A 27,658-nucleotide genomic window follows, 5' to 3' on the forward strand; every position below is an offset into this window, starting at 1 on the left:
TAACATCTCTGTTCTGGGAAACGAAATTATTTTTATTGTCGAAAAACTGTCTACTGGCCCGACTTTCCCGATTAAAATAATAATCTGCTTGAAGAAGTCTGTCCAGGGCTTCAGACAAACTGTGCACCGGTTAAAGTTGCAGAAATGTTGGAAGGAAAATGAATCGCTACCAGTGCTATAATTTCCTGATTGGAAAAAGGTGGTTCTAAGTAACGTGAAAGTGCCACGCATTTATTAAAATGATCTTGGTATGTACCATCATTTTCAAAAAAATCTTGAACTTTCTAGTCTTCGCTTTACACTAAGTTGCTTTCGTGGACCCCAAAATTGAAGTAAAAACTCTTTTTTGAATTCTAGATGTGTACCAAGTTTTTGCAGAATCTTTCAACAGGATTTTAATCAAGCATTTTATTTGTGAAAAAGGAATCAGAGCGGTATTTAAGTTTTGTTTCAAATTCAGTTGAATTGTTGTATGTTGGTAAAAACTTTGCTGCCTTCATTACATTAAAACTTTCAATACTTTATTCACTATATAAATTCCTAACTTCAAAATTTTCTTGACCCTGTTCATTATTTACATTAAGACCCATATTATTTCTCAGAAAAGAACTATTTTGTGAAAAATGGCAACCTTTCTTTGAAATGTTCGCATTGCTTAAGTTATTATCATTACAAACATTATTCGTCTTTCTAGGCACGAAGTTCAGCAAATGAACGACTTCTGCTGCTATTCGAGATACATCATCTGCATGTAACATGGGATGCACTGATGGAGGATGAATAGGTCTCATACCCACAGGGGGAGGAGGCAGTTTGAAGCTCATGTTCGCCCTCACTTCGTGTGGCCGAAGACTGCTCTTGGGTGTTTCTATATGTGGGACGTTTGCATTGAGTGGTGCAGGAAGATTCTGGGCTAAATTTAATAAAAGATTTGTCCTACCTTGATCGGGATTTAGTAGATCTCCAGTTACTTTACCTGACCCAGAAGTTCTATTCGTGGTCATCTGAGGAGCTTGATTTTCGCCCGTTATACCGTGGTCACGTTTTCTCAAGTTATATGGGGAATGATCCAAACCCATTTCCCTTTACTGCTTGGCCTTTCGTTGAGCGCCAGATGAAGTGGGGTAGAAAAAATAAGTTCGTACACCAAGCAGAATAATTCGGGTTAAAAAGGTTTTATCCCCAGTTGATCGGTTGTATGACAGATTGCGTTGAAAATACGACTGAGTTTCTATAAAATAAAATCATGAATATAAATAATATGCCTGAAGTGTAGCTCGATATATTACATACCTAGACCAGGCAGAAAAGTTCAAATTAATTCCCTTTCCAAATACCGCTAAGGTTCCAGAAATACTTATTTGCAGTTCCAATACACGAAATCGACTAGAACGAGTCCACTTGCAGATGGATCCAACGTTCCTGAACTTTTTACCACAATACTTTTTCAAATAAAGAAATGTGTAAGAAAAACGAGTTCTAATTATACCGAGAAAGCTACTGACAGCGCCATCTCCGCGCGAATATGCCAAGCCAAACTATGTTGATAATTCTGTCAATACAGAGCCCTAATCCCTAGCATTTACATCGGAATGAAATGAAAAATCGGTTAACGTCGATAACGAAAAGATGTAAACAAACATGATACAGTGAGGACAAACGAGGACAAACTCAAAAACGAAAACATATTACATTATGAAATCACGAGCGGTGGGGAAGTTACGCTACACACTATTATTATTCGACCCTCATTCTCCAGTTCAATTTCATCTAGCGCAATCAATCGAGCGATAATTGATTTCCCCATTCTGATTAGCTGGCCGATACTACTCTGTAACAGAAGTTAGGTTGAGTGTTCCACAAGGTTCCGTTCAAGAGTCTGAAAATTCGCAAAATGAATCTTCATACGATAAAGCATGGACTTTAGTCATTTCCTGATGATGCTTACTTGGTTAGCGAAACGCGTTAAATGATGAATTACTGTCATGTTGAAACACGAAAAACCGGTACGACAATAACGATGAAACGATAACGAATAAACGCACGGAAAACGGTCGAAAACGCATGAAAAACGATCGAAAACGTACGAAAAACGATCGAAAACGCACGTTTGTAAAACGGTCGCTTTCCCCATTTTCGAATGTTAACTCCTCAATACGTAACTCCTCGACACCTTTGGTGTCATCTCCTTCTTCTCCTGATGATGCTAACTTGGTTAACAAAGATACGAGACTTCCGACATTTCGAAACGCTAGACTTCTATTGAATCGACATGTTTTTTTTAAATGATGTATTTTGAAACGTCCTGTATACACATTAATATCATATTTTAAATCGACATGTTTTTTCTTCAAATGATATATTTTGACGCACCCTGTACACTTCGTCGTCATATTTGTTTTTCAATGATATATTTTGAGATACCTTGTTCACATTGAGGGATCGCACGTTGAAAACTCACAGCCTCGTGGAACTGTTATGTTTTTTTTCTTAAATGATCTATTTTGACGCACCCTGTACACTTCGACGCCATGTTTGTTTTCAATGATGTATTTTGAGATACCTTGTTACATTGAGGGATCACACTTTGAAACGATACAGCCTCATTAATATGTAATGTTTTTTCTTTAATCTGATTCATTATCATTAATATATCACTTTCACGCTTCCAATTTTCATCGAGTCGTTCACGATTAATTCCAAAACCGGCAACGCTATATTTCCCCATAAACAATGATTTATTGTACAACTGGCAACGCCGAACCTGCCATGCTGGCATGTATTGACATTTGACAGATGCAGTCTTATGAGTCTAGTGTTTACAGTGTCCTTCTTCAACCAATAGATAGTTCAGCTAGTGAATCAAAGATGACTCTATGTACCGGTAAATCTCGATACCATCTCCATCTCTCTTTGCATCGATTACATCACACGCGTCTCTCGCTCTTACACACACATCTTTATATGAAATATTATTTATTTCCCAAATCTAAGTATATTTTCCTATCTTCAATATGATAATGATGATTACATTCTACGGAAATCAAAAAAAAATGCTGTCAAGTATAATGAATGAGTCAATTTCAGTCCCGATAAAACTAACGCTATAAATACCCAACATTCGCAGTTAACTTTAATATCTTACGATGGTGTAGAGGCTAAGGACAATGTCTACGGCGCGGACGATCCAGGTTCGAATCTCATAACTATAAACTTTTTTAATTAAAATCAGTGACTGGAACATGACAAGGGGGCCGAGGGGTGAGAAAGAGTCGCAAGAGGGCCTGAGCGGTGATGTGGAGTACTAAGGGGGCCGAGTTCCATGCTTTAATCGCTACGGTACTCGTTTCATCCTGCGTCGATGACGTCACACGTTTCCCCCACTCCTGTTTGAACCAAAAATTGCAAATAGTTTAGCTCCATAAGAAAATACATGGGATTTTGAGCTCGTTCCCGCCTTGTTCATCTACTCTCAGACCAGCACAAATATTCATTAATATAAACACCTAAGAATTTAGGTGCTTTATTCTTGATGGACGTTCTATCTGTAGCTGTCTTGGACGAAATAGGATCGTATTAGTTTTTGATTCATTAAGAATTTATTACTTTCAAACCAATGTTTGGTACCACCAGGAAAATTATCACCCCCGCATAAAAGGTTTGTGTCATCAGCATAATTTGTAATGAACTGATCTTCTTGAATACTGGTTGCACATAGATCATTCATGAAAATTCTGGAAAATATTGGACCGATAATACTACCCTGTGGTATTCCGATCTTTGAGTTCGTTCAGTGAGATAAGATTTAGCCCATTTCAGAGCATTCCCTCTAACACCATATCTCTAATTTAACCATCAACAGGTTTCTATCCACCAAACAATCATAAGCCTTGGAAAGGTCCAAAAACATGCCCAAGGCATGTTTGTATGGCCATTGGGAATGTAGAAAAACTGAGAACTGGAATGAAGTGAATGATTATACTATTATAGAGAAATTTACTAAGATTTTTCACGGATACTTTTGCCAAAAAATATATTGGATGGGTTGCTGGCAATGATTATAAAGGGAAAAAATGTATCACTTCATATCAAAGAACTTATTGGAACTGATTACAAATACATGTACGGATTTTGTGAATTGAGTACAAATGGAATTCTTTCCTGGAACAAATTCTACCAAAATCGAATCGTCATTGAACAAAATTTTCATTAGTATGCAACCGAGAATCCACATTTCATCGAACCGACGTGTGATGAACCTCATTCGAATATCAGTAATCAGGTGAAATTATTAGGGAATATTCCCCAGCATCCCGCTTTCTTCAAAGTAAAATTGAATGAAACATGTCACCGTGGATAAACAATTTCCAGAAAAACAAACAGGAACAAAATCAACAAGAAAGAATGGCGAGCTAGATTCAAGACACAATTGAAATGGTGCGTTTTGGTGATACATATCAAATATGTTGTTTACAAATAGAAATCTACCACTACGGAAAATATGAAGGAAAGAATAATTCGCAATTTTCAATTCCATTCCACAGACATACCGAGACTAGTATCCATAGAAATGTAAAATTCATATTGTGTATTTATCTAAGAGATATAGAAATACAACGAAATATTTTCATATGAAAATTGAATATTATTGTCTGATTGGATGGGGTGTTCCTACGTATGAGTTTACCAATTGAATTTGGAACTAATGAACATATCTCACATTTATGTAAGTGCTTTCACTTGAAAATTATAAATAATGAAATATCCGAAGGTTGATATTTTGGAAAACATCGCAGAATATTGTGCTGAGCAATTCCTCCGGAGCTGAAGAAGCCAGCCATTCATGCTGGCGAAACGTTAGGATACAGTTAAAATCACAACGGCCTTCAAACCCGAATGGAAATCGTAACAATGAAAAGACGTAATACCGGTTTTTGAGGTTTAGACTCGTTTAGAACTCTTTCAATAACAAGAACATCCGCATCATCTGTGGCCTGTTTTATTGTATATTAACAGATTTTAATTCGATGTATTTCGATTCGCTAGAATTTTTTTTTTTTGAGTAATAGGTATAGTCGAAGTAAACGATATTGTGCACTCTTAAAGTTGTCGGTACCCTCAAAGTAAAAAATACCAATGCATAAAAATGAGTTCAGTCGACTTGGTGGTTCGTATTGGATAATTTTCACTAACCGAGTTCTATGATTGGCTGAAGTGTCATGAAATTGAATTTAGAGTCATGTTACGGTGACGAATACAAATCGGGGAATGCGGGGATGGTTATCGCCGTCGTGTTCAGTTCAGGAAATTATCGCGATTTGAGTGTTGAAATTCGATATTGGTGCAGTTATAATTGCTTAAAAAATTTTAAATGTGGCATCCTTAGACAAGTTCTGATAGTATTGACGAGTGTGATAACAACGCAGACTTTTTTAGTGTAGTAATTCCAATAGCGATGGTGAACAATGCGGAAAATAGATACCAGTGAATAAGATTCGGATGCTTTTGAATATTGAAACATAGAGAGTATGTTTCAATGTATATAAGAATCCACATCATAAGTTTGGTTTCGAGGGAAACAAACTATCACAAGTAACATCAGATTTGTTTGAAATTCCTATCTCAACTGTATGTGAAATAGTGAAAAACAAACCTTATGACCGCAAGACGCGATGTGGTACAGGATTACCAAAACCCTTAGATGCTCATCTAATAAAATCATTGAAAAAAACAATATACGACTGTTACAAAACCAATGAGATTTCTACAACTGAAATCATAAGGAAGAAATTGAATACTTCCTGCCATAATGTGAGCTGCTGTGACAAAACTCTTCATAATTGGATAAAGAAACTAGGATTTAGATTTGAAATATTAAACGAACGTCAAGCAGTTATGGAAAGCAGAAGAATAGTGAAATTTCATAACAAATATTCAGAACAAGTAACAGCAAAATTTCTGTTTGGATAAAACTTGGTATGAAACTCACGACACAGTTACGAATGTTCGAGAATGTGTACGCCTAACATGCCTGCAAATAAAGGATCGCGACTAATCATTGTGCATTGCGGAGGAAGTAAACGATGGGTTCCGAATTCTTTGAAATTATGTGGGAGAAAAACTTGAGGACTGCAATGCTGACTATCATAAGAACATGGAAGCTGATATTTTTGAGGAATGGTTTGAAAACACCGATGACCCATCGGTGAACCATTAGGATGAATAGACCTCTGAAGAAGCCAACCACTTGTGCTGGCGAAACGTCAGGATATAGTTCCAAACCACGACGGCCTTCAATATATACTAGTACAATGTTGCTGTATCGCTGCTGTTCCAATGTTTTGACAGAATCAGAATCAACGAACTTAGGCGTGCGCAGCGTTATAGAACAGTGCTTTCAAAAAATTGTTCTACAGCACCATCTAGTGGCGAGTTACAGAAAAATTGATAGCCTAAAAACCTTCTCTATGAAAAAATACTTATACATGTCAAGTTTCATCACGATCGGTTAAGCGATGTAGAAGTTTATCACTTACCAACCAACCAACAAACTTCCATTTTTATATATTAGATATATACACACATCGGAAAAGTCTAGGGATATTTTTAAAAATGGCAATAATTTTTTTTAGATCGCTTTAGGGAAAAAAGTTGACGGGTGATTATTAAACGAATGTAACAAAATCTATTAAATGGTCAAAAATACTGAGTGCGCATATTATAAGCAAAACTAAAAAAAAATATGGCTCCCCGAAAAAAAATCATAATACAAAAAAATTGGAATCAATACAAAGTATGGCCTCCACGCTGGTTTATTACGGCCCTACATCTATCGTGCATCGACAAAATGAGATTGTCAATGTCTTGTTGAGGTACATTTGCCCAGTCAGCGATTAAAAGCTCTCTCAATTGAAACGTTGTGTGAATATTCCCCATATGCGGAGTAATTCTTTGTTGAAGCATGTCCCACACATGCTCGATGGGAATCAGGTCCGATAATTGTGCTGGCCATGGCAATACATCAACTCCTTCGTTGGTGAGCCAGTCAGTCACTAGACGCGCGACATGTGGACGAGCATTATCGTGCATTAGGTGGAAGTTTTCACCAACAGCAACAGCAAACGGACGGACGATAGGTAGAAGAATGGTGTCGAGGTACTGTCGAGCTGTGAGGGAGCGATTTGGAAAAACGAGATCGGTTCTGCCGCCGATCATGATTCCGCCCCATAGCATTACGGTACCACCTCTGTATGTGTGGACTTCCTGGACGTGTCTCAAACGTTCATTATTTCCAGGTCGTCTCCACAGTCTTACTCGACGAGAATCTGGATGAAATCCAAATCTGGATTCGACTGTAAACAAAACTGTGGCCCAATCATTTGCATCCCAGTTTTGATGTTCTTGACACCACTCTAATATTCTACTGCGATTGCCTCTCGACAAAGGTGGACATCTAAGTGGCCTTCTGTTGTGGAGATCTGCTTCATGCAGTCGATTTCTGACAGTATCACGACCAATGGTTACCTGGTGCGTCTGCTGCAACACGTTAACCAACTCAGGTGCTGTGATTGTCGGTTGTCTTCTTGCGGTTAAGACCAAAAATCGGTCTTGAACTGCAGTTGTAGCGCGTCCTCGCCCTGGATGTTGTTCGGCTGAACTGCCAATTTCATGGAAACGCCGCCACAATCGACTGATAACACTCTGGGAGACCCCCAAACGAAGAGCTACATCATTTTGTCGCTACATATATATATATATATATATATATATATATATATATATATATATATATATATATATATATATATATATATATATGATATGTATGATATGGGAATGATTGAAAAAGTACTTATCTATTCATTTTTAGATTTTCATGAAATTATTTTCCAGCACCTTGACTGCATTAACCTTTCTAGAGTTCATATCATTTCTAGAAACATGTGGATTCGTTTTCCGATGGCATTTCAGGTTAGCTTCCAAAACTTCCGCTACCGCAGTTGTCGGTTGATTGGTCAAACCACCAACACTGACATAAAAAACTTGGCAAGTTGACTTGGGTGTCACACCAGTAGGTGGTTCCATTTATGTTTCGCTTGCGTTCACGCAGCTATTTTTATCAAGAATTTTCTTGGTTTTTTCTCATTTTGTATTCAATCGGGGACCGCCTGCCCGTACTGACGACGCCCAATAGGCTAAACAGCTGTCTACCGGTGGCTCTTAAATTGAAATTGATAATCAAAAAGTACTTATCTATTCATTTTTAGATTTTCATAAAATTATTTTCCAGCGCTTGACTGATATGATATGAATAGATAAGTACTTCTTGATCATTCCCATATTGATTTCAATTTAAGAGCCACCGGTAGACAGCTGTTTCAGCCTTTTGGGCATTGTCAGTACCGAGCAGGCGGGGGTATATATATATATATATATATATATATATATATATATATATATATATATATATATATATATATATATATATATATATATATATATATATATATATATATATTCCTAGAGTCTACGTGTTGCTTTGTTGAGTCCCAAATGAATGTTACAAAACGTCATCAAGTTCAAGATATAAAAAAAAATTGAAGAAAAGTTGTGAACAATTCAGTCTTCTACAATATTTATCATGAATATAAATTGCATTAAACCCATATGAAATGAGATATTTGCAATAAATGTGTGGAAAAATCGATTGTTTGACCTTTGACCTTCGAATATCTGTAGTTGCGGACATCCTACGATAAGTAGGTTCTGAGATAAGTATTATGGTGTCAAAATAAAGTTTGCAGCTGACTTTCTCTCATTCCGAGATACTTGCCCTCATTTAACGAACATTTCTAGGGTTTAGTTGCGATATCATAATTCAAAAACTGCTGTCTGTGACAGTTACGCCTACTTTCAGATTATTGACCAAAAGTCGTAGGTCGCTATCTAAAATATGAAGTTTCAAATTATTTCACCCGATAAATTTGAGAGACATTTGATGTACATTGCGAATAAATACTTACGTAGATGACAATTATGCCACAAAACGCAAATTCACCAATACCAAATCATTAAACTCAGTTATTATCAGCTTGTAGTAAGAATATCTGGCTCATATTCCACATCAAACAACTCCACGTTATGCAGTAATCCGAAATGAATTGGTCTCGGAAAATTCTAAGGTCTAATCACCGATTCGTAAGTAAATGTATGTGAGAATTGTACCAAGAATATGTTGCTTCGATTCCTTTAACGCCCCATTCGTTCAAAATCACGCTCGAAGAATTTTACTACTTCATACTCCATTTTGTTCAAGGAAATAACGCGAGACTTATTCCCTAGATTACTATTCATATGTTGAAGACTAATGTTATCTACTACCCATACATCGAGACTCGATTAAGTTGTTTCTTGAGGGAAATAATGAAGATCGAACCTTTTCATCATGCTAAGACTATCAATATCAGTTCGTTTATTGTTCTTCGTTGTTAATATGTATCATTTCCAAAAATATTCTTTTAGTTGTATTGGTTTCTCTATCTAAAATATTTGAATTTTCAAAATTCATTTTATGATCCTCCGAATTAACATGTTCTGTTAATGCACAAGAATTAACATTTCGTCTACATTCGCTCTTATGGGAAGTGATGCGACTACTTAGAGGTCTAGATGTTTAGATCTAGATTAGTTAATATATATATATATATATATATATATATATATATATATATATATATATATATATATATATATATATATATATATACAGGGTGTCCCTGGACTTCCTCTTTTCCTCTCGGGATTGTATAGACGGGGTCAAAATATCACCAGTACCTCATATAACTTTTTTTCCTAAAATCCTTCGTTACCAAGTAACGGGCCCTCGAAGTTACAAAATGAAAAATGTTTTTCTTTGATAACTTTTCAAGTGAATATTCAAAATCATCCAAATTTTAGTAATTGACTAAACAAATGAATTCCTTCGATGAGCTTTCATGCAGGAGTCAGTTGTTTTGCTACAAAGTCAGGAACGGACTACCCCCGATGGTCCACACCCCAAAACTTTGAAATGACAGATATTTTTCAATATTTTTCAACAAATTAAGGTTACTTGGACAATTTTATGAATAAAAGTACTCGTGTGGAAAGTCGATCGGAGCAACGAGTCTTGATAAAAATGTAGTTTCACTCGACGACATCAAACCCGCTCGTCCACCATTATTTGAAATGAATAATTATCAAAGCAGAAATAATAATGATAACGTTAATTCAACAACATTTATCCTGAGATGTCTACCATTATTCGAAAATATTAGTTTTTAAGGAAAATGGAAATGATAGGTAAAATGTTCATAACGAATTTTTATAATGCAAACACCTTTAACTAACGAAACTCAAGAGCCTCAAGAGCAAACAGAAATGAAAAATCCGCTACAGAAACTGCTCGATATGACCACCTTCTCTCTCTATACATTTTCTTAGTCTGCGAAGACACCCTCTCTGTACTTGAAATAGCATTCCAGGGTCGTTTCGTATGGCTTCACAATGTAATGTTATTCTATTCAACAATGCATCTCTTGTGTGAATAGGTGTAGCGTAAACAAGGCTTTTTAAATGCCCCCACAGAAAGAAATCCAATGGATTTAAATCCGGAGACCGCGATGGCCATGAATATGGCCCACCTCTACCAATCCATCTATTGTGGAAAATATGGTTCAGATGGTCACGCACAATCAAACTGAAATGAGGAGGAGCGCCATCATGCATAAACCACATATCTCTTCGGGTTTGCAATGGAACATGTTCCAAAAGTCCATTCAAATCGTTCTGAATGAACTCCAAATAACGTTCTCCATTCAATCGGTCCTGTAGAACGAATGGTCCTATAAGATGGTTTCCTATGATACCAGCCCAAACATTCACGTTGAATTTCCGTTGGTGTTTGGTTTTCAATATCCCATGGGGATTTTCTTCGGCCCATATATGGAGATTATGAGAGTTGATAACTCCATCTCTACTGAAACCTGCTTCATCAGTGAATAAAACTCGATTAATAAAAGTCATATCCTCTCTTTGCCTATCCATGAACCAATTGGCATATTCCAGTCGTGCTGGAAAATCTTGAGGTGTCATGGCATGTACCTTCTGGATGTGAAATGGGTGGAGCAGTTGTTCCCTAATTATTCTATGAATAGTGGACTTGGATGTATGGAACTGTTCTGATAGATTTCTGATGCTCATTGAAGGATCATCAGCGACGGCTTCCAAAATATTTTCCTCCAATACAACGGTACGTACAGTCCTAGGAGCGCCCTCACCACCTCGTTTTGGCAAAACTGTACCTACAATAATATCGAAATAAAACAACGTGCTCAAATTAATTATCAATTATTACATACCTGTCTTCCTCAAGCTGCGATCGACACGCTCGAATGTTTCTCTTGACGGTACCGTTCGATTGGAAAATGCTCGGAATACAGACGACGAGCTTCTGCAGCATTACAAAATGCTCGTCCATAAAATACATGCATATCTGCATATTCATTGAATGTAAACTGTTCGGCCATATCAGAAAAATTCAAAATATCCTATAGAATATTGACAATACAATGATAGTCATATGACAACGCACCACTCAACAAAACAAAATCGCATTCCAGTTTCTCATTTTTTATCAAAACTTTCTAAAAGTTTTTTTTGTCAACATCTGTGAAAGAAATGGAACATAATTATTCCCTGGATATTTTTCATCTGATCATGTGCAGCCGTTTTTGTAGTTCATTCGTTTGCTTTTTATTAGTATAGTAAATATTTTTTCCGATGCGTTTTTTCAGCTAAATTTAGATTCGTGTTAAAGAATTTCTCCCATAAAATTATAATTATCAGTGAAACTCCTCAACAGTTTAGCTGTGAAGAAGAATTTGAAACATTCGAATGTTGAGTTTCATGAGATTCAGATAACTGATCAACACGAAACGTGATTATTCCACACGTATTATGTACATACAAAATATGGAATGAATTCGATATTTCATAGTAGAGTAGCTTGTTAGTTTAAAAACACCACGAATCTACAGAACTTGATATTTCTTTTGAAAAAATATCTGCTATCACAATTGTGACTTAAACTTCCATATAGGTACTGTACTTTTTGTTTACGACTTCATTTTAGCATACTTTGTATTATTCCTGTTATAAATGTTGTTGAATTAACGTTATCATTATTATTTCTGCTTTGATAATTATTCATTTCAAATAATGGTGGACGAGCGGGTTTGTTGTCGTCGAGTAGAACTACATTTTTATCAAGACTCGTTGCTCCGATCGACTTTCCACACGAGTACTTTTATTCATAAAATTGTCCAAGTAACCTTATTTTGTTGAAAAATATTGAAAAATATCTGTCATTTCAAAGTTTTGGGGTGTGGACCATCGGGGTAGTCCGTTCCTGACTTTGTAGCAAAACAACTGACTCCTGCATGAAAGCTCATCGACGGAATTCATTTGTTTAGTCAATTACCAAAATTTGGATGATTTTGAATATTCACTTGAAAAGTTATCAAAGAAAAACATTTTTCATTTTGTAACTTCGAGGGCCCGTAACTTGGTTACGAAGACTTTTAGGAAAAAAAGTTATATGAAGTACTGGTGATATTTTGACCCCATCTATACATTCCCGCGAGGAAAAGAGGAAGTCCAGGGACACCCTGTATATATATATATATATATATATATATATATATATATATATATATATATATATATATATATATATATATATATGGAGAAGTATCGAGTTTACCTTCATTTCCAAATATTCATACTCCACTTTTGAGTTATGGACTATATCCGTCGATTTGATCATTTTCAGTGTTACACAATTGGTGTTTCATAATGGGCTCATTTAACTTTTTTTTTATTTCACAATTTGAAAGTTTATGTTTCAAATATTACATCTGCAAAAAATCTAAATTTTCACTCTTTATGTTCCCCCTCAAATTAATTGTTGAATATGGCGTTCACCGAAACGGGGCGCGGTCAAGTTTGACGTCACATCAGTCGACCCGGCGACAAGGGAGTGCTGGCGGATAAGCAAAATACGTGTGCTAAAGCTGTAGAAAGGAAGATGTGTGTTGTTTACTGCAGTGTGTCAACTGCGTGAAAAATAATAATGATTAAAATAACGTTACAAGTATTGCATCGTTCCTAAATGGAAGAATTCTTTGGTAACTGCATCAGAAAAATTTTTATTTCACTGTTACGAAAGTTATGGCAACCCGGAGGGCCGAGTTTGTATCTGCCAAGGGGACGCATTTCTGTTGCGAAGATCAATTTAATGTGAGTATGAATGATAATGATTAATAAAAATAATTATAGTTTACTCCGAGCACTATTTTGAATTTTAGGTTGAAACAGACTTAGAAAATTACATGTATATCAAAACTATAAAAGTGGGAAAAATTATATTGAAACCAGGCGTAATTCCGCATATATGCGATTGCCAGATTGATAGACCGACAGCCCAGACACCTAAAGCTCCACCGTTTGTTAAAAAAAAATTTTGTTGAATACTTGCAACGAAGATATCGCTGAAAATCAAATCATGTCTGATGAAGCAGGTACACAGGAAAAGACCTTTGATATTGGTATTCAAATTAGTAAACAGGTTTTTCGAAGATCAAAAGCTAAACAGACCGTAAATATTATATACCACCGAAAAAGAAATCGTTCTAAAGAAATAGAAAATAAAGAAAGTATTCGAAAAAATTACTACTAAGTTCTCTCGAGGACAGTGAGAGTTTGAGTACATCATACATGACTTCTGTTGATACACCATCAGATTCTACTTTGTCTGGAATATTAGTTGAAAACTGGTATTCGAAAAACAATTTTGAGCGAAGATCTATCAACATCATACAGAAAAATCCGAAATTATTTTTTGGAGTCCCAAGGTCCTTTTTATTTATTATAGAACTTTTGTCTCAAAAATGCCAGTTAACCAGAATTGATATATACATTACTTTGAAGAAAATTAAATTGAATTGACGATAGCAGCTATTCATAATCTCCAACTACAGGCCCGGTTGACACCGCTCGAACCTCGTTTGCCTGGTGTGACGTCACGATGTACCGCGGGCGATCTCACATTTTCAATTGCTCTTGCTCAGTTGTTAATTGAGAAATAAACCGGAAAATTCAGTAGGATATTTGGAAAATGATTTGCTTTCATAATATATAATTTTCAATAAAAAAAAATAGTCTGAATGATCCCATCAGCATTGATTCATACACAAAAGTATTGAACAGACATGTTTATTGTTCATCGAGAATGTTAAAAAAAAATTTGGACAAGCGAGGATATTGTATCCAGAATACTTTTTGAGGCTTTATCTCTCAGTTATTCCTTTGTTTCGTTCACTATCTGCAGGACGAAAATAATACGGTCGTAGATGTTAATAATTTCACAGTGAACGTACGAATGAAGGAAAAAATGGTTTTGAGAATTGAGATGATAAAACAGCATCTGTTCATGAATCAGATAACAAACGCAATTTTTGTCGAAAGTATACTAGGCAGAGAAAAACAGTGTTTGACTTTTAAATAACAAACCATTAGAATGGCTCTGAAAAGCGATTGAAATTGCTTCCTTGATAAGAAGTCCTGTGTTCTCCGTGAAGAATGTGCCTTTCTAGAGAGTTATGGAGCTGATGTTTGATAAGGTGTAGTAGAACTCAATATCACTGTTATAACTTTTAAACAAGGTGGTGCTTTCATCTATTACTCAAAATTGTAACCAATTACTTTAAAGAGCGATCTGGAATGAACTGACTGGGTAATTGTGAACTTATCTTCTCGATCACTGAACTTCAAGATGATTGTGTTCAGTATAAGAGAGGTTCATGATCGAAGTGATCTATGAATTAGGATGCATCAACATTTCATGTCCAACAAAGCAAATTAGTCCCAGATATCAGAACAGACTGAGTTGAATGCGTCAATTATTTTCATGTATTGAAGCAGTGAAAGTTACTAAGGGAAAGTATCTGAATACATCAATTGAAAATAAAACAATACATCTGAAAAAAATATTGATCGATATTTTTCTACATTTCACTGTTTTACAAAAGTAAAGACTCACATCAACTGCCAGGATAAAGTGGGTGGTTTATTCAACATGACAAATAGCATTCCTACAACAGGCCTAACATTTCCAGATTGAAACTCCATTTCAACGTAAGCGCATATTTCAATAATTAATTTACTTCAGATGAGTTGAGAATGCACGCTTGACAGACATATACATACCGGTGTCTCTAACCCAGTAGTTAATGGATTTCGGATAAGCTTCCACATTACATTCTAGAGTAACGTCGGTGCCGAGAGGAGCTCCCACTAGTTGATTCGGCACGTGGATCACGGGATGAACTGTAAAAAATAAAACTATGATAGAATCTTCCGGATGAGACATATACAGTTTTATATATAATTCTGAGCTATTTCAAATTTCGTTATGAGCTTGATTGACACTATTGACATACGTATCATATTGCATGAGAACAATTATTTTGAAGTTCGGTTTTCTTTTTGGACAGATTCTTATGTTTCATTTCACTTTTCATAAACACCTTTGCTGTACAATTTGAAATGAGCCTTCAATCATAATACCTACATCATTATGGGAGTGACATTTGAAATTTTAACCAAATTCTGAAATGTTATGGAGCGAGACAACAAAGAAAGCTGAAAACGTTAGTCATGAGGTTCATGATTTTGTTGGAGAAGATACTTTCTCCATTGAATCTCGTTACAATGGTCAAGACTCGAGTCGCAGTTTGGTTGGAGAAAGCGATTTCGCAATAATTGTTGAATGAAATATTCGAGGAAAATAACAATCTTATTGACTTATTATAATTTCACAATATTTTGGAGCATTTTGTACTAAATTGTGAGATAGTGTTGTTAACTCATCGTCAAACTTGAATAAGGCTTATGAAATTACTAATATTTCACAGTATATTGTTAGAAGTGAAATTAATTCAGCAGGAGTAAGTATAAACCCGTTAATTATGTATCACAAAGACAAATTTCGTTGATAACATTGTGATAGATATGGTTGTTATTCAATAATAATGACAAATTTTTAATTGTTTGCTGGCAGAATAATTACAGAATTGTATAGTTTAACTTAAAAATCAGCAGAATAAAAGGTGAAGTGTTGAGTCAATTGACTGATTCGTACACCCTCCCCTAAAAAAACAAAACTTGATGTATCATTCCTGAAATCTAGATAAGTACCACTCTGATCATTTCCATATTGAGTTTTTGAATTTCAAACTAACTTTGGTGAGTCTTTTGTGAAATTGTTATTATATATATATATATATATATATATATATATATATATATATATATATATATATATATATATATATATATATATATATATATATATATATATATTTGCCCATATTCATTCCCATATTGATTTCAATTTAGGAGTCACCGGTAGACAGCTGTTTCAGCCTATTGGACAAAATGTGAACAACCAAGAAAAGTACTTAATGAAAATAACTGCGTAAACGCAAGCGAGACATAAGTGGAACCACCTATTGGTGTGATACCCAAGTTGGCAAGTTCTTATGTCAGTGTTGGTGGTTTGACCACCTCGTATGAAATCCTATTCCCTCTTTCAAGACTATGAATTATACGTAGATATGATTTTTGTACTTTTTGGATACGAAAGGTATCGGACTTTCGAAGAAAAGGACCATGAACCATGTCACAATAATTAAACTATAATAGAACCATCGAGTGAGAAAACTATTTGTTTTGTTTTCAATTTAAATTCTTTTTGATGAGATTATACCAATTTTGAAGCTGCGCATGCCGATTTCAAAATTTCATATTTGTCAAATCGCAATTTTGAGACCAGACGCAAATCAATATATACGTGGCCCCCATTTTTAGTATTTCATTTCCCAACAAAATGACGCAAGACTTCGAAGAATTGATTTTTAGAAAATATTTTTTGATAATTTCACGATACGCGATAGGTTTGCATCAATTATATAATCAGCATTTTCCATTTCATTCCAATTGAAATGAACATACAGTTGAGTGTCATCGGCATATAAACGATAATTGCAGTGGGAAAAAATTATGATGAAAGTTTGATGTATGAAAAAGGACCAAGAATGCTACCTTGTAGTACATATCATTGTTGGTCAAACTATCTGAAAGTTCATCATCAGTGTTTACCTGTTGTTGCCGATTTTTCAAGTATGATTCAAGGAGTTTCAGTAACGTCCTGCTAAATTCAAGATGATGTATGATGGATAAATATATCTTACGATTAATTGTATCAAAGGCACGGAAATAATCTGTCATAATAAGAACAAATAATTCATTGTTGTCTATTGTCTTAACTATATCGTCAGTAACAACACTGAAGGCCGACGAACAAGTCACTCCTATAGCCAAACTGATGTTAAAGAAGTCATTTTCCATATGCGGAATACGTGCGTATATGTTTTCCTAATGTTTTTGTGAAACTTTGGATAGAGTCAAGAAAAATGCTAATACTTTTTAACTGGCTAAAATCAGTTGCATTGGCAACGTTGGGCATTGGTAATACAAATTCCCTATTTCAGGCGATAGGAAAATAATTTCCAATTATACAGGCTTTGAAAATATCAGTCAAAAAAGATTCAATCGAAAAAAAAACAAGGAATGATGATTCGACTGTTGGTATTGTCATAACCAAAAACCATTGTTTTAAAATGGAGTTGTATGTTTGAAAAAAAATTGTTCCGATTCATTCACCTCGCTATTATTATAATAATTCAATATATCATTGTCAGGCATGAAATTGTCTTCGATTTCATTAGCTGAATGATTGTTATATTCTTCAGGATGTTTCAACGAATTCGCTATCAAGTATTTTTTTTACGTTGGGCACAGTTGGAAAGTTCGAAATATCAATATGCTTTCTTTATTGTTGATATGTGAAATCACGCATTTCTTTGTAAATTTTCAATAGGGCTGTAGTTCAGATTCTTTTATTATCTCGTCGAAGCCCTGTCTCTCAATTTTTGAAACAATTTCATGTTATCTGTCATCCAGGGCTTGTTTTTCTGTTCATTCGAGTTGGAACTTCGTTACAGTTTTTGATTTTGTATAATACATTATCTCTTAAGAGTAAAACAATAATATAATTAGTATTGTATCATTTCCAAATCACGACCCGTAGATAAGAACAGGAAATCTAAAGCACTCTGAAGTATCTAGAGCACTCATGTCCATTTTTATATAGATGACAATTCTTTGAATTCATCAACCTGAGAAAAAACCTGGTTTGTTATTAGGTGCCGATCTTAGATTCAGAAAACGTGTATACAGATTTATCCAAAAAACATTTTGTTATTTGAAATGCTAAATTCAGATAGCAAATTTTGAAAAAATAAACAAAAATTACATTATATGTTTCTCTTGTACCTACTGTCAGTATTCAGTTTCGCAGATTGTGTTTATGGCCCTGCCCTATTTGGAGTTGATAGTAGACCACTTCAACTGATGGTTTGCATACACAAGCTCACGTATCAAAGGCACTGGGAAATATTGCATGGCTCAGCTTGATAGAAAGGCGATTTTTTAACAGATGTGGGAGGTTCATCATACCTTCATGATGAAATTCAATGCCACAAAAACCCAGGCATCGGTTTTCTTCAACAAGATAAATGTCTCCGAACCGGAAATAATAATGTCAGGTCAGACAACTCCGCTTTCTGTTTCGATGAGTTTGTTGGGGGTTAAAATGGACATCAATGTGTCTTGCAATTGCAAATGCTGCTCCTCAAAAGCTTGAAACACTTTTCCAAACCAGAAAACTGTACACACCTCAGCAACTTCTGATGCTTCATGAAGCTTAGATGAGACTTTCTTTGGGGTATTGTTCTCATGTATGGAGTTTCGCCTCCAAACATACCCTGAAGCTGCTGGATTCCATCCAGAAAAGAGCCATCCGCCTGATTGGAGACGCAACCATCACGTGCAACCTTGATAGCTTGGAACATCGAAGAAAGGTTGAAAATTTGTCTCTCATCTATAGATACTTTTACGGAATGTGTTGAAGTGACTCGGCACATTTGATTCAACCAAGAGCGGAAAATATAAGAAATAATTGACGAACTGTGGCTGCTCATCGTTCTGAGGTTTAACTAAGTACACCTCGAACTTCACTGTTTAAGAACTCTTCCATCTGGAGAACTGCGTTCATGTGAAATAAACTTCCTGGGACCGTTTTTCCAAATGGATTCAACTTTCAGCGATCAAATACAATGTGAATCGCCACTTTCGCACAGGCACCGTTCTAAGATCGCCTCAAGGATTTTTCTGTAGTGCTTGTGTTTCGTCCTTGAAAAAAAAGTTGCGTTGTCAACACCATGATGTAAATTTGAGACAGAAAAATCTAATTTCGATACCCCCTCACCAAACCTCACTTCACATGTCATTCTTCTTGAATAATATATCTGAAACATATAATGAACCTTCACCTGACACCAGAACATTACGTCTATTACCTCCTCTAAGGAAAAAGTTAAAACCATAATACTCGGTAATAGTTTTTAGCTCTCTAATAGCCCGTTAATACTTCTTATTATTTTTTTTAATATTATCCATGCATGTTACACATGCATATTAATTATCAGTTTTGTATATTGCTGTTCTCATTCATTTTTCGTTTTTTTTTTCAATAATTACTAATCATTTTTCTGTTAAATTTAATTACAAATATATCACATGCATTTATATAATTAGACTTAGGAATGTGTATCATTGTATACGAGTAACAGAAAATTATGTTTATATGTAGTGTGTACTCGAATATGTATGTTAGGAATCACACGTTAGAAGGTAAGACCTCGTTAGTCCTTAGCTCGCACAAGTTTCTCAACTTCTGAGGGTTGTTGTTCGTATGGGGGCGACAGCTGATTAACGGAAAAACAGATTTTTTTTAAACAGATATAATGAGTCATTCTCCAAGGTTAAGTGGAAGAGACCTTCTCTTTCGATTGGGTCACCATTCAAAGTAGAGCGAACTTTGCCTTCCGCTCTGCATTTCACTTTTGCTTGTATTGGATATGTGTGATCTCTCATCAATTGAATCTATATTATTATAATTATTATTATCATAATTAAAATGGTGAAGATGAATAGATCAGTGGGTCTTTAACTGCGAGATTATTGAACACAATTATGAGCGAAGTTCAAATATTTTACACTGACAAAACTCACATGAAACTAATATTCAAATAGGATACATGAATTATTGATGAATTTATTCCATTTGTATTTATTGAAAGCTAAATTGCATATTTTGATCGACGTTCGGCATATCAAAATTCATACTGAAAAGTATGGCAATCAGATATCAATATTTCATAAACTTTCTTATCATCTAGTTGATGACCTGTCGCGACAAATCAGAATTGCACTCCAGCGATATACATATTCTATACAAACATAAATAAGAAATAACTTCAGAAGAAATGACCTCAAAAATATATTACATAATTTTTACTCAAACAACCTCAACAGTGAGAAATATTCTCAAACATTGGTAATGATAAATGCATTTGTGGAAAGATAAGATGGTTCAAAAACATTTTCTTTGACTTTCAACTTCCCTGGTGAATAATAATCAGTAAAAAACCTAAGAGATACTTGTATCTTAATTTGAGATATCCAAACGAGATGTGCCCTAAAATAAGAATCAAGGTTGAAATATGATTCTAATGTGGAAGACAATAAGCTGTTTTTCTTTCACCTTCAACTGAATCTTAGGAAATTCAAATGAAATGTACATCTTTACGCTGAAGACACTCAATTTTATCACAGTTTTCATCCAGAAGATGTCAAAGAAGCCTGCGGAATCATAGGCTCCGATATTAGATACTTTACTGAAGTAGCAACTTCACACTCGCTATTTATCAACACAGAAAAATCTAAAGTTATCATTTTCTGATCAAAAATCAATAGGAGTAAAATCATCAATTCAGTTGAAATTCAATAAATGCAGATACACTTTATGTTGTGGATGAAGCCAGAACCCTTGGCGTTTTATTTGATTCTCATATGGTGTTTGAAAAACACACCATCAAACAAATTCAACGAGCCAATGCCTCCCTCAAACTAATATATGGTAATAGGCACTGCCTATCAATTGAATTGAAAAAATTGTTGTGTGAGAGGTTAGTACTAGCACAATTGAATTTTGTAAATACTCTTTATGGGCCGAACCTGACAAGTCACTATAAACAAAAAATTCCAGAAAGTCCAGAATTCTTGTTTGAGACTTAAATATCAAATGCGAAGAAGAACCAAAATATCTCACAAGCTCAAGGAAGCAGGATGGCTAAATATGGAGAATAGAAGAAAACTACATGCTGCTGCCTCTATCACAAGATTCTCTTATATAAAGTCCCTTCCTACCTGCATAGGAAAGTGACGTTTCGAACCGATGTTCTTAATATTAACATCAGGTTCAAAGGCTCTTCAACACCTCCCATTTTCAAAATCCAGTTATTCAAACGCTCCTTCAGTTACCAGATAGCTAAAGTATTCAATGCTATTCCTGAACTTTCAAAAAAAACTACCATCCTCTCAGTTTGAGATCAAATTGTATCATCGCCGGTCACTGATCTTTATTCATGTATTCATATACTTATGTTAATGATATGCTACTTCAATACCCATGCAGATACTTTTTTAGGTTGAGTGGAAGAACAATGTAGCAGTTATTTGCATATCTGCGAAAATTGAACTACGCCTTTTACTATAACTTTATATATGTAGTTAGAAATTAATATTGTTATATATTTTTTTGTGTGGTTGTAGTAATGAAGGCGTTTATTATTATTATTATTCTTGAATAGTCATGAGGTTAAATTGAAAATCATAATCTCAAAATAATTTTATGATTAAATAGTATGCAGATGCACTTAGAAATGTTTCAAGTGAAATAGCAGGAAAGGTGGCTCAAAAGGTATTGAATTCGGGACAGTAAATTGTTATCAATTGGTTTCACTTCCTACATCAAGTGAAAAGGGAATGTTTTGAATCAACATAATTTTTTTAATTTTTATTCTGTTTCAATTTCACCATTGAATACTAATAGAATAACATTTCATTATTCCACCGTCGATAGCCAGTTGTTCATCAATAGATATGTGAAAAGTTTGGATTTTCACTGCGTACCATCCGATCTGTTCTGGAAATCGCACGTTAGAAGTTAGGAAGGAATTCTCTAATTCTTATCTCACACAAGTTTCGACTTCCGAGAGTTATCGTTCGTGAGGGAGCGACAGCTGATTAACAGAAAAAACATATTTCAACTAATGAACAGAGATGAATATAATTTGGAACTCCTGGCATGAAATGAATCTATTGAAAACACGTTTCCTCTCACCAGAAATAAATGCTGTCTCGCGACGTGCGCTTTGCTAACTAGGAAAGCATTATATCAGGTACTTATGATGCACTGTTTGGAACCTTTGGTGTAGTAATGAATATAACTGGAGTTTTTTCACAACACCAAATCGATATTTTCAACACTTCGACCCGTGTTTCGATCACCAAGTGATCATCTTCAAAGAGGAAGATTAAAACTAAGACCTATATGGTTGGTACGCCTGGATGGTTTACCTGCATGGGTTACCTTCATAGCATAAATAGGATTAGCTCGCACTACTTCTTAGTTTTAATCTTCCTCTGTGAAGATGATCACTTGGTGATCGAAACACGTGTCGAGGTGTTGAAAATAAAGATTTGGTGTTGTGAAAAAACTCTATTAATATCCATTATATCAGATGACCAATACTACTTCTTATAAGCTACGTTGATGTTTGCATATGTATCTACACCAATGATTTCTTTGCATAATGAGTGTCATCAAATTATTTTCTAGTATTTTGTTATTGTCCAATTGTTATTTACTTTCTGACTGATACTGAATATTTACCTTTTTTCTACCTGTAATTGCTTATTAACTAGTGCGAACAATTAGCTGTGAGCAATGGGACATTCATAACCGTTCCTAGATCTCTTTTAACATTTTTTGATTTACGAACTTTCGAGGGCATCTCGAAACTTGTTGTCATGTACCGGTCTCCAGACCGGTACCGGTACAAGCATAGCCATTCTCTATGGCACTAGACTTTTCTAATCCATGAAATCGAATATGTGAAAAATGTTGCTCATAGCGACCTATTAATCAATCTGTTCAGTCTGACAAACATATATTTCATCGCAATGCACAGAGTTTATTTCGTAAGTTCTGGACTCCTTTTCCATAATCTTGTCATGCGAGTTGTCAAACACACATTCTCGAGAAATTGAATATGAAAGTGGCTTTCAAAACTGCTCATCTTATCAAAAAGTTGAGACGGTGGAGAAGAAAAAGTCTGAGATTGACGAAATGAGCTCGCTACGGAACAAGTTTCAAATATTCGACTTCATAGATCAAATAAGTCTAGTGTTGCTCAACATGCTATAGAGAATGGTCACAGAATAAGCAAAAAATGCTTAAAATTATTGAGACCGGTTCATGACAACAAGTTTTCAGATGTCTTCGGAAGTTCAGAAAACGAAAATTGTGGAAGTAGATCAATGAACTGTGATGAAGGTATCATTCCTGATACCTCATTTATCACACTACTAAGCAATTGCAGGTAGACAGTAATAGTCATTTTTCGCGAGTAGATCATTATATGACTCATAACATGAATGTTTCAAAACAATAATAATTTATGAAGAATATCCCGAACGAAGAATATCGCCAATGAATTCCATCACAAGAAACAACCTAAGACAGATTGGATGAGAATAGTTTGAAACTCAACTATCGTAAGAATATTTGAATTTTAATTTTGTTTTTTGTTAGAAACCATATGTAGGGTATTTTATTAGCCGCTTCCTGCCTTTAATTCAAACAAAACAAAAGGTGTATGATATATCGAAATTTTTTACTCGTCTAAAAGACCTATTGATGCTATTATGAACTATTAACATGAGATGAAAATCAAAAAATTATCAACAAGAAATGAAAATTGAAAATTAAAAGATTCGAAACCAAGTTACTTCACGACGTTTCGATTGTTGGTATCCACAATCGTGTTCGGGTGATAACTGGACTTATTCCTCAGATATCTGACTATTTATGGGTCATTCAAGTGCTCTCACATATCCCCTCTTTCCTTTCTCCGCTTCATCGGTTTTAGAGGAAGCTGACCTTTTGGTGGGAGTTGGTCGTGTTCCGCTTGATTAAAGGTTTCCATATGTTGCGTATCTCTACGCTACCTTGACTGAATGCGTTGTTGGACAACATTTAAGCCGCTTCTTTGAATTTTCTCCTAAACCAGTGTTCATTCTTGTGGATGATTTCAGCTTGAGCACACTTGATGTTATGTTGATAAGTCCAAATATGCTCTGCTATTCCTGATATGCTGGTTCCTCCTCGCTGTGTGTGTTTCTTGTGCTTGGCAATGCTTGTGCTTATATAGGTTTGCCCCTATTTTTTGAGTGTTCTGTCCACGAATTTTCCTCTTTTGATATATATATATATATATATATATATATATATATATATATATATATATATATATATATATATATATATATATATATATATATATATATACAGGGTGTCCCTGGACTTCCTCTTTTCCTCTCGGGAATGTATAGATGGGGTCAAAATATCACCAGTACTTCATATAACTTTTTTTCCTAAAAGTCTTCGTAACCAAGTTACGGGCCCTCGAAGTAACAAAATGAAAAATGTTTTTCTTTGATAACTTTTCAAGTGAATATTCAAAATCATCCAAATTTTGGTAATTGACTAAACAAATGAATTCCGTCGATGAGCTTTCATGCAGGAGTCAGTTGTTTTGCTACAAAGTCAGGAACGGTCTACCCCCGATGGTCCACACCCCAAAACTTTGAAATGACAGATATTTTTCAATTTTTTTCAACAAAATAAGGTTACTTGGACAATTTTATGAATAAAAGTACTCGTGTGGAAAGTCGATCGGAGCAACGAGTCTTGATAAAAATGTAGTTCTACTCGACGACATCAAACCCGCTCGTCCACCATTATTTGAAATGAATAATTATCAAAGCAGAAATAATAATGATAACGTTAATTCAACAACATTTATAACAGGAATAATACAAAGTATACTAAAATGAAGTCGTAAACAAAAAGTACAGTACCTATATGGAAGTTTAAGTCACAATTGTGATAGCAGATATTTTTTCAAAAGAAATATCAAGTTCTGTAGATTCGTGGTGTTTTTAAACTAACAAGCTACTCTACTATGAAATATCGAATTCATTTCATATTTTGTATGTACATAATACGTGTGGAATAATCACGTTTCGTGTTGATCAGTTATCTGAATCTCATGAAACTCAACATTCGAATGTTTCAAATTCTTCTTCACAGCTAAACTGTTGAGGAGTTTCACTGATAATTATAATTTTATGGGAGAAATTCTTTAACACGAATCTAAATTTAGCTGAAAAAACGCACATCGGAAAAAGTATTTACTATACTAATAAAAAGCAAACGAATGAACTACAAAAACGGCTGCACATGATCAGGTGAAAAATATCCAGGGAATAATTATGTTCCATTTCTTTCACAGATGTTGACAAAAAAACCTTTTAGAAAGTTTTGATAAAAAATGAGAAACTGGAATGCGATTTTGTTTTGTTGAGTGGTGCGTTGTCATATGACTATCATTGTATTGTCAATATTCCATAGGATATTTTGAATTTTTTTGATATGGCCGAACAGTTTACATTCAATGAATATGCAGATATGCATGTATTTTATGGACGAGCATTTTGTAATGCTGCAGAAGCTCGTCGTCTGTATTCCGAGCATTTTCCCAATCGAACGGTACCGTCAAGAGAAACATTCGAGCCTGTCGATCGCAGCTTGAGGGAGACAGGTATGTAATAATTGATAATTAATTTGAGCACGTTGTTTTATTTCGATATTATTGTAGGTACAGTTTTGCCAAAACGAGGTGGTGAGGGCGCTCCTAGGACTGCACGTACCGTTGTATTGGAGGAAAATATTTTGGAAGCCGTCGCTGATGATCCTTCAATGCGCATCAGAAATCTATCAGAACAGTTCCATACATCCAAGTCCACTATTCATAGAATAATTAGGGAACAACTGCTCCACCCATTTCACATCCAGAAGGTACATGCCATGACACCTCAAGATTTTCCAGCACGACTGGAATATGCCAATTGGTTCATGGATAGGCAAAGAGAGGATATGACTTTCATTAATCGAGTTTTATTCACTGATGAAGTAGGTTTCAGTAGAGATGGAGTTATCAACTCTCATAATCTCCATATATGGGCCGAAGAAAATCCCCATGGGATATTGCAAACCAAACACCAACGGAAATTCAACGTGAATGTTTGGGCTGGTATCATAGGAAACCATCTTATAGGACCATTCGTTCTACAGGATCGATTGAATGGAGAACGTTATTTGGAGTTCATTCAGAACGATTTGAATGGACTTTTGGAACATATTTCATTGCAAACCCGAAGAGATATGTGGTTTATGCATGATGGCGCTCCTCCTCATTTTAGTTTGATTGTGCGTGACCATCTGAACCATATTTTCCACAATAGATGGATTGGTAGAGGTGGGCCATATTCATGGCCATCGCGGTCTCCGGATTTAAATCCTTTGGATTTCTTTCTGTGGGGGCATCTAAAAAGCCTTGTTTACGCTACACCTATTCACACAAGAGATGCATTGTTGAATAGAATAACATTACATTGTGAAGCCATACGAAACGACCCTGGAATGCTATTTCAAGTACAGAGAGGGTGTCTTCGCAGACTAAGAAAATGTATAGAGAGAGAAGGTGATCATATCGAGCAGTTTCTGTAGCGGATTTTTCATTTCTGTTTGCTCTTGAGGCTCTTGAGTTTCGTTAGTTAAACGTGTTTGCATTATAAAAATTCGTTTTGAACATTTTACCTATCATTTCCATTTCCTTAAAAACTAATATTTTCGAATAATGGTAGACATCTCAGGATAAATGTTGTTGAATTAACGTTATCATTATTATTTCTGCTTTGATAATTATTCATTTCAAATAATGGTGGACGAGCGGATTTGATGTCGTCGAGTGAAACTACATTTTTATCAAGACTCGTTGCTCCGATCGACTTTCCACACGAGTACTTTTATTCATAAAATTGTCCAAGTAACCTTAATTTGTTGAAGAATATTGAAAAATATCTGTCATTTCAAAGTTTTGGGGTGTGGACCATCGGGGGTAGTCCGTTCCTGACTTTGTAGCAAAACAACTGACTCCTGCATGAAAGCTCATCGAAGGAATTCATTTGTTCAGTCAATTACCAATACCAATATTCACTTGAAAAGTTATCAAAGAAAAACATTTTTCATTTTGTAACTTCGAGTGCCCGTTACTTGGTAACGAAGGATTTTATGAAAAAAAGTTATATGAAGTACTGGTGATATTTTGACCCCATCTATACATTCCCGAGAGGAAAAGAGGAAGTCCAGGGACACCTTGTATATATATATATATATATATATATA

At 35.0% G+C, this 27,658-nt stretch overlaps 1 protein-coding gene across 2 annotated transcripts in view; it reads right to left on the minus strand.

Moving 5' to 3' along the window:
* Positions 1–27,658, minus strand: part of LOC111505269 (lachesin) — a 624,335-nt gene that overhangs the window by 44,715 nt on the left and 551,962 nt on the right. For both annotated transcript variants that reach the window (XM_074181993.1, XM_074181992.1), the window contains exon 7: positions 15,307–15,426. In XM_074181993.1, the coding sequence (XP_074038094.1) occupies positions 15,307–15,426 (120 nt within the window). The remainder of the gene's footprint in view (positions 1–15,306; positions 15,427–27,658) is intronic.

The sequence above is a fragment of the Leptinotarsa decemlineata genome, unplaced genomic scaffold, assembly GCF_025532065.1.
Source record: "Leptinotarsa decemlineata unplaced genomic scaffold, Ldec_3_MD MMD2_tig00026328_RagTag_RagTag, whole genome shotgun sequence".
NCBI classification, from domain to species: Eukaryota; Metazoa; Arthropoda; class Insecta; order Coleoptera; family Chrysomelidae; genus Leptinotarsa; species Leptinotarsa decemlineata.